This window comes from Dictyostelium discoideum (assembly GCF_000004695.1).
Source record: "Dictyostelium discoideum AX4 chromosome 6 chromosome, whole genome shotgun sequence".
In the NCBI taxonomy this organism is placed as follows: Eukaryota; Evosea; class Eumycetozoa; order Dictyosteliales; family Dictyosteliaceae; genus Dictyostelium; species Dictyostelium discoideum.
In genome coordinates, this window is record NC_007092.3 from 3,309,060 (window position 1) to 3,317,657 (window position 8,598).

The following is an 8,598-nucleotide window of genomic DNA, read 5'->3' on the forward strand; positions in this document are numbered from 1 at the left end:
TGAATTTATTTATCATAATTCACCTTCTTCTGCAATTGAAGTTAAAAATTCTTATATTGAAACTTTATCAAGAACTTTTACAATGTATTTTAAAAATTATTTAACAAATTTAACAAAAGTTTTTGTAAGTTTAAATTTATAAAAATAAATTATAATTATAATTATATATATATATATATATATATATATATATATATATATATATTAATATTAAATTTTTTTGTTAATTAGAATCAAATTGCATTAAAATCAGATGTAATTGGATATATTGAACAAGTTAAAGGATATTTTGGTACAGTTAATAAAGGATTTGAATTAAATAAAGCATCAGCATTTAATTTATATATTTCAGGATTACCAATTGATATTTGGACTAGTATTAGAAGTGAAACTATTGAACAAATTCCAGAAAGATTTAGTAGAGCTGATATATTGACAAGATGTTTAGATGCACCATTGATTATACCACATGCAGCAATTAAGAATGGTAAAAAGTATCCATTTGAACAAATTTTTAGATCAATGAATATTTTATTGTTGGATACTATTTGTTCAGAATATTTATTCGATAGACAATGGTTTGCAAAACCATTATTGGCAAATTCACCAGATGCATTAATACCCTCGATTTTCAATAATATCTTTCAACTTTACTATGACAATATCTTTTCATTCGTTGGTGGTACCTATGATTGTTTATCATTGTTGTTATGTTTACAAATCAATAGCATCTTGGTTCAATTGTTAATTGATAGGAAATTATGGGATCGTATATCATGTTTAAAAACTTATTTTCAAAAATTGGATGTTATAATTTGGGATAGATTTAGTGAAGTCTTTAAAAGGAATATCGATAGTTTAAACTTGGCAATTAAAATGGATACACCTCCAACCGATTTTAGACCTCATATTTATACTCGTAGATTTTCAGAATTTTATTCAAGTATTGCAGAAATCTTATCACATAATGAAGAACCAAGAGTTTTAGCTTGGGTAGCTGTATTACGTTCGTCAATGGAAAGATTATTATTACATTTTTCAAATTCTTTTACTGATATAAAATCAAAATCAATATTTTTAATTACAAATTATGATGTTGTAATTACTGTTTTTTCTGTAAGTGTTTTTTTTTTTTTTTTTTTTTTAAAAATTATATATCTTTTTTTTATTTTTTTTTTTTATTTATTAATAATTAATTTTTTTATTTTTTTATTTTTTTATTTTTTTTTTTTTCCAAAGGAAAATAATATAAATCAAAATGAAGAAGGTTATTTAAAATTTTTAAATTTATTACATGAACAAATTGATATATTTGTAGAATTATTATTATTTAGTTATTATAAAAGTTTAATTACTTTTATAAAGGATACAGAATTTAGTTGTTCAAATGTTTCAAATTATCAAATAGATAAGAATCAATTATCAATGTTAATTGGTGAATTCTCACAAAAATGGAAAGATATATTATCAAAAATTCAAACAGAAATTATGACAAATTTTTCAAACTTTAATTTAGGTTCAAGTATTACAAAGAAAATTATCACTCAATATTTATTATACTATAAAAGATTTGAAGAAATTTATAAAAAATTCATTAAACAATCATCAACCACTGATGGAAATAATAATCAATTAAGATTAGCTTTTATACCAGTTTCAACTATTACTTATGAAATTTCAAAAAGTTATAGTTCTTTTAATCCTTAAAATAAACCAATAAAAAAAAAAAAAATAAAAAAAAAATAAATAAAAAAAATAAAAAAAATAAAAAAAATCAATGCATAATACAAATATATGTTTTGTAAAATTTTATAGTATTTAAATATACTATTTTTTAATTTTTAATTTTAAAAATTTTATTATAAAAATAATCAGCAGTAAAATTATTTAATAAATTAACATTACCAAAATGAATTATTAATTTATCTAATGATTTTGGTAAATTAATTTGATATAACTGATGAGAATATTTTGAATTTTTAATTTCTAATATTTTTAAAGAATTTGGAAGTACATCTTTACCAATTGGTTTATCAAATGTAATACCTAATTGTAATGATGTCAAAGTCGGTGGTAAATCAGCAGGTTTAATATACTGATTGAAATTATCCAATACCAATGATTCCAATGAGGTACAATCCAATGAATCCTTAATAATTGATAAATTATCATTAAAACCACCCAAATTTAAATGTTTTAATGATTTTGGTAATGTATTTATTGGAATCACATTTTTAAATTGTTTACCAAATTCTAAAGATACCAAATTCGTATGCAAGAATAAAGCAGACATCGAGGAAGTGGAAAGCGGTGGATTGAAATTATCACCAAATTTGAGGCAAGTCAATGACGAGGGTAGCATTGCGGCGGTCAAACTTTGGTTAAACTCCAATCCAAATTCTAAATTGGTTAAATTTGGTGGTAGTACACATAGCTGGAAATCACCATTCAAAGGTTGATTAAACTTGCTTCCAAATTTAATGGAGCCAAGCGAGGCTGGTAAAGAGCCTGCTTTAATTTCACGATTAAAAATTTGATTAAATTCAATTGTTTCAACATTGTGTGGTATGTAACCCTCTTTAATAATGGCATTAAATGTTGGACTAAAGCTTAAATTTATCGTTGAGATTGGTATTGGGATATTTAAATTCAAGCTTGCAATATAGTTCAAATCTTTCACTTTACTTGGAATTGAGCCTGGCACTATAACACCCTTATATTGGCTACTTAGATGTAAATTCTCCAATGTTTCAGGTAAAATATTTTTATTTATAGTTTGTTGAAATGAAATTCCAAATTTTAAAAATTTAATTTTACTTGGTAACCAACCACCATCTAATGATTGATTAAATAATTCACCAAATTCTAAACTTGTGACTGAATCTAATAATTTAACATTATCCATAACTTCATTAAATTTATCATTGAAAATAATAGATTTAATTGAATATGGGAATATACTATTACTTTCTTGTTCTTTATCGTTATTTACTACTAGTAATTCTGATAATTTCATTGATGTTGGTGTTGGCGTTGGTGTTGGCGTTGGTGATGTTGGTGATGTTGGCGGTGTAGTGGTGGTGCCACTTTTATTTAATTCTTTTACAATTACATTATTTAGTTTTAAATCTGAATCTTCTTCATAATTTACAAATATTAAATTTTCAATATAACTTTTGTATTTATATGTTGAATATTGATCTATTGTCATTTTCATTGTGGTGTGAACATTAAATAATCTTGTGTGAAATAATATTTTATTTAAAATTATTTCATTCCTCCAACAATTAAAAAATAATTCACAATTACTATTACTTGTTGATGATGATGATGATGTTGTTGTTTTAATCATTTTGTAATATTAATTATTATTATTTATAAAATGAAGTTATCAAATTTGATTTTTGAAACATAAAAAAAAAAAAAATTTTTTTTTGTTTTTTTAGAAAAAAAATTTTTAAAAAAAAAATCTTTACTTGAATCAATTTCCAAGACATCCAATTTTTTTTTTAGAGTTTCCTTGTTACTATTTTTTAAAAAAAAATTTCAAAATTTGTTAGAATCTCTTTTTTGTTACAAAAAAAAATTAAAATTTATTATTACATATTTATTCATTTATTTTCATCAAAAAAATTGTGTGCTCTATTAACTCAGTCGGTAGAGTGAAGTACTTATATATCAGTATGATAAAGCAATGCTTTGGTCGCGAGTTCGATCCTCGCATGGAGCAACTTTTTAAGGCATTCTTACATGGATCAAGTGTTCGATTCCCTATTAAAATACGAATTGAAATTATATTAAAATGGAAGATTTCAATCCCACAACCCTCAACTCACCAAAACTGTCTCGATTTATTAATTATTCATTTATATCAAATAATAATAATGATAAAATTATTTTTTACAAATATGCTATTTCTGAACCATCATATTTTAGAAGAATTACATTTAGAGAAACACCAATCGATATCGATTTGAAATTCCCACTAAACCCGTTTCAAGGCATATTTTTTAAAAATCCTTCAATTCATCATTAAAATGATTATTTTAATGTAACTGATCATTAATTTACCACTGGTGATAATGTTGTTGTTTGTAGAACCTTTATACATACCCTATCGCCAAGGGAGACTATATTACTTACAATGATCATATATCAAATACCTTTTATATTAAAACTGGTTTTCATCTTTCAGATCTTTTTATGGAAATTGTGGATCTTAAAAAGTTATCATGAAATGCTTATAAAATTACAAAAGTTTGAAGCATATAAAAAATCATTTTATTTTTGTGAAAGTTCAAAAACATCAAAATCATACTCAATTTATAAATATGATTTAACAAATTTTGAATCATCTCCATACTTTCAATTGACATTAAAAACTTTTCATACAAATTAGTAACAACTATTCAACATGAAATTACATATACAATTCCATGTCAAGAATATTATATTTTTTTTAAAATAATAATAATAATAATTATAATAATAATAATAATAATTATAATAATAATAATAATAATAATAATAATAATAATAATAATAATAATAATAATAATAATAATAATAATAATAATAATAATTATAAAAATAAAAATAATAATAAATATTTTCAAACCAAAATAAAAAAAAAAAAAAAAAAAAAAAAAAAAAAAAAATCAAATCAGGATTTACGGTCAACTTTAAAGAGATAACAAGGTTCAAGATGAAAAATTAGGCTACTATATTATTCTAAACTCTAATTAAAACAAAAATAAAAAAAAAAAAAAACCAATAAATTTATAAAGATCTGGGTAAACTTTGAATTTTAATTAATTTATAGTTTTTAATAAAAATAGAAAATTTTATAAATAATCAATTTCACTTTCAATTTTTATTTTTTTATTTTTTATTTTATATTTATTTATTTTTAGTTTGCCAATTAGCATGAATTGAATTGGAAGAAATATGTTCCACCTTGGAAGGTTCCTGATTTGGCATAGGTAGCAATAAACATGTATTGGTTGTAAATAATACCTTTTACACCAGTGAAACCTGAAAAGCCATATGGTGGATTAACATTATAAAGGTAACCATTAGCAGTGAATGAGGAATCTGAATTAACAGTGATGTTAGCAATAACATTTCTTCCAGAACCATTGATAATTTGATAACCAAAATTATTTTGAGAGATGTTAAAGACACCAGCTGGAGTTGGACATGTACCTTCTTGATAACGAAGGTAAGAACCAGTTTGTAATGCTTGACCTTGAACTAAATTAACAATGAATGCTAAAATTAAAACGTAAAAAATTGATTTGAACATTTTCTATTATATAGGTTATGTTTTTGAATGAAAATAATATAATAATAAAAAAAAAAAAAAAAAAAATACAATGGCTTTATTAAATTTTTTATTTTTTTTTTTTTTTTTTAATTTTTTTTTTTTTTTTCGTGAAAGTTAAAATATCAAAGTCTGGCCTACGCTCGGAAATAAAAATCAAAATGACGTCATTATTTATTTCAATATTTTTTTTTTTTTTTTTTTTTTTTTTCGTGAAAGTTATTAAATTTGTTACAAAAGATATTTTTTTATTTATTTTTTTTTTTGCACATATTTTTTTTTTATTTTTATTTTTATATACTAACAAAACTTTCTTCATCTTCAAAGAGTGATGATTGACATGAAGTGAATGAATAGTAATATGTACCACCATTGTAACCTGATGATGGTGCATAAATAGCTTGGAAACTGAATGGGTTGTAAATAATACCTTTAATACTTGTATAGCCAGAAAAACTATATGGTGGTTGAACATAAAAGAGGTAACCAGTTGCAGTGAATGCATTATCAGATTCAATGGTCATATTTGCAAAGACTGGTCTTTGTGAAGTTTTCATAGCTTGATAACCATATTCATCTTGAGTGATTGTAATGTTTGAAAATAAGTATGGACAACAAAATTAAAAGAGATAATGATTTGATGAACATTTTATTATATGTCTATGTTTATTTTTTGTGTTGTCTAATTTTTTAAGATGTGGGTGGGAAAAATTTTTTCTAATAAAAATATTTCGAAAATAATTTGGGCTTGGAAAAGATATCTTTTCCAAGCCAGGTTTATTCGCCACATATCAAAATGCCAAGATTTTTTTTTTTTACCTGTGATCAGACCTTCAAGGAATGTCCTTGTGTCTTTTCGGCGGTGTTTGTTAAACGGTTTTATTTTTATTATTCAATTGTATTAAATTTTTTAAACTATATTATATTTTTTTTTTTTTTTTTTTTTTTTTTTTTTTTTTTTTTTTTTTTACTACTACTTAAATTGGAAGAGGGTTCGGAGCTGCTGGGGTTTGCCAGGCTTTGTTGAATTTGTATTTGTGAAGATCTTGATTGGTGTTTTTTAGTATTGCTTCGTCGTGTTTGATTTTCTTTAGTGTGATGAATTTTTCAGTTTCGATGAGATTTAGTAATTCTGTTTCTATGACCTTTTGCTCGAATTTTGGCTCTGGTTTGCTTTCATCAGTGTTGAACAATTTGTGACAGATTATCTTCCATAATTTCCTCTATTTCTTCTTTGAAATCCAATAATTTTTGAAGGAAAAGGAGGAAATGGAGGGAAAAAATTAAATTCCTTTTTTTTTCCTTTATTTCCTCAAAAAAAAAAAAAAACAAAATTCCTCTTTTTCCCTATATTTCCTCGAAAAAAAAATAAAATTACTTTTTTTCCTTTATTTCCTCCTTTTTTCCTTTGTTTCCTCCTTATTTTCCTTTTTTCCTTTATTTCCTTAAAAAAAAAAAAAAAAAATTCCTTTTTTTCCTTTATTCCCTCAAAAAAAAAAAAAAAAAAAAATTCCTCTATTTCCTCTTTTTTTTCTAATAAAAAAAAAAAAATAATAAAAAATTAAATTTTACATATTAGATTAATAATAATTATTAAAAAACTATATTTAATAAATATACTTGGATTATTTTCTCTAAATTAAAAAAAAAAGAAAAATTTTATCTGTTGATTGAATCACCACACAATTGTTTTTATTTTTATTTTTTTTATAATTATTTAGTTACAATACGATTCAGAATACTTGGATTGTTATAAAATTATGTTTCCTCAAAAATATTAAAATTAGATTTTTCTCACCCATGTGGTGAATTTTTAATGTGGGTTAGAAAAAGTGTAAAACTATAATATATCGAAATCCAAGTCAAACCAAAATTTTTAAAAAATGAGAAAGAGATTATAACATTATTTTATTTTATTTTATTTTATTTTATTTTATTTTTTATTTTTTATTTTTTTTTTTTTTTTCTTTTTTTTTTTTTCTTTTTTCTTTTTTCTTTTTTCTTTTTTCTTTTTTCTTTTTTCTTTTTTCTTTTTTCTTTTTTCTTTTTTTTTGTCTTCACCAATTCCCAGAAAAAAAAATTCAAATTATTGTGGAAAATGGAAAATGGAAGATCATTATATTTATAAAAATGGAAATAATTGGAAAAAAGATTAAAATAATTAAGAAAAAAAAAAAAAAAAAAAAAATCAAATCAAATCAAATCAATTTTCATAAAATTGAAAAATTAGAATTTTCACCAGAACAACCAATTGCAGGGAAAGATTTAATAGTTTCAGTATCAGGATATTTAAATAAAGAAATTACAAAAGGTGAAGCATATTTAGCAATTACATTTGATAGAATACCAATTTTAAAATTAAAAGGTAATTTATGTAATGGTATGGGTGTTACTTGTCCAACTCCACAAGGTAATTATTCAACAACAACTATTAATCAAGAAATACCTGAAAATGTTCCACAAGGCTATTACTATGTTAATTTTGTATTATATGATCAAGATGATCTGCAAATCACTTGTGTTGATGTCCAAATGAATATTACACAATCATAAAAACAAAATTAATATAAAAAAAAATAATTATTAAAAATAATAAATAATAAATAAATAATAAATATAATCAAAATATTTAATAATAATAAAAATAAAAATTAATTAAATAAAATGATAAACCAAGTTTGTGGTTTTTAATTTTTTTTTTTTTTTTTTTTTTTTTTTTTTTTAAAAAAAAAAAAAAAATTTCTTTTTTTTGATTAATCGCCTGGTACTGCAAATGACCATGAAGCAATCAATATTATCAATCATTTAATAACTAATCACAATAACACATCATTCAATCAATTTACAAACTGGTCAAAAGTAAAATCAAAAATTATAAAAACTCTAAAAAACTATCAATATAACAAAGACAAACAAACTCGACGTGCAAAACAAATACTATTAGAAAAAGCAGCAAAATTCAAACATCTTGAAGAACAATGCATCGCTGAATACAATATTATATGTAACAAAAACAAACTACATCAAAACCACACAAACATATCAAAAAAACATATAAATGGAGAAATACCTAGCAAGTATCTATCAGCAATACTAAACAAAAGATCAAAAGATGCAAAAATTGAATCAATCCAATATGGTAACATCATTACATCCGACCCCGACCAAATTGAAGATGCGTTTGTTGAATTCTACACAAATCTATATAGCTTACAAATATGTTGTCCAATTACTCACCAGCTCATGCTAAACACATGGCCCATCATAAAAAATGA

The 8,598-nt window shown here is 22.7% G+C and overlaps 6 protein-coding genes, 1 non-coding gene and 1 pseudogene across 7 annotated transcripts in view; 4 read left to right on the top strand and 4 right to left on the bottom strand.

The window, feature by feature from the left end:
* Positions 1 to 1,707, top strand: part of vps52A (Vps52 / Sac2 family protein) — a gene marked incomplete at both ends in the record, with an annotated part of 2,992 nt that extends 1,285 nt beyond the window's left edge. The window contains 3 exons of the mRNA XM_628977.1: positions 1 to 124; positions 232 to 1,116; positions 1,240 to 1,707. The exon at positions 1 to 124 is cut by the window's left edge and continues 250 nt beyond it. Of these exons, the coding sequence (XP_628979.1) occupies positions 1 to 124; positions 232 to 1,116; positions 1,240 to 1,707 (1,477 nt within the window). The remainder of the gene's footprint in view (positions 125 to 231; positions 1,117 to 1,239) is intronic.
* Positions 1,708 to 1,834: 127 nt separating this feature from the next.
* On the bottom strand, positions 1,835 to 3,352 carry DDB_G0293774 (hypothetical protein; the record flags this gene model as incomplete). Its single annotated transcript, XM_628978.1, has 1 exon — positions 1,835 to 3,352. One exon carries the CDS (start codon positions 3,350 to 3,352, stop codon positions 1,835 to 1,837), a length of 1,518 nt encoding a protein of 505 aa, XP_628980.1.
* Positions 3,353 to 3,639: 287 nt separating this feature from the next.
* Positions 3,640 to 3,730, top strand: tRNA-Ile-UAU-1. Its single transcript has one exon. It is a non-coding gene; the product is annotated as a tRNA-Ile (tRNA).
* A 72-nt stretch (positions 3,731 to 3,802) lies between these two features.
* On the top strand, positions 3,803 to 4,036 carry DDB_G0293776 (hypothetical protein; the record flags this gene model as incomplete). Its single annotated transcript, XM_628979.1, has 1 exon — positions 3,803 to 4,036. One exon carries the CDS (start codon positions 3,803 to 3,805, stop codon positions 4,034 to 4,036), a length of 234 nt encoding a protein of 77 aa, XP_628981.1.
* An 885-nt stretch (positions 4,037 to 4,921) lies between these two features.
* Positions 4,922 to 5,305, bottom strand: DDB_G0293788 (hypothetical protein; the record flags this gene model as incomplete). The annotated part of the gene is made up of 1 exon (XM_628980.1): positions 4,922 to 5,305. One exon carries the CDS (start codon positions 5,303 to 5,305, stop codon positions 4,922 to 4,924), a length of 384 nt encoding a protein of 127 aa, XP_628982.1.
* A 311-nt stretch (positions 5,306 to 5,616) lies between these two features.
* DDB_G0293790 lies at positions 5,617 to 5,847 on the bottom strand (annotated as a pseudogene; the record flags this gene model as incomplete).
* A 1,606-nt stretch (positions 5,848 to 7,453) lies between these two features.
* DDB_G0293778 (hypothetical protein) lies at positions 7,454 to 7,876 on the top strand (the record flags this gene model as incomplete). The annotated part of the gene is made up of 1 exon (XM_628982.1): positions 7,454 to 7,876. One exon carries the CDS (start codon positions 7,454 to 7,456, stop codon positions 7,874 to 7,876), a length of 423 nt encoding a protein of 140 aa, XP_628984.1.
* A 341-nt stretch (positions 7,877 to 8,217) lies between these two features.
* Positions 8,218 to 8,514, bottom strand: DDB_G0293780 (hypothetical protein; the record flags this gene model as incomplete). Its single annotated transcript, XM_628983.1, has 2 exons — positions 8,218 to 8,309; positions 8,394 to 8,514. Coding segments are annotated over 2 exons (213 nt in total), but the record flags the coding sequence as incomplete, so codon positions are not given.
* Between the last annotated feature and the right edge of the window lie 84 nt (positions 8,515 to 8,598).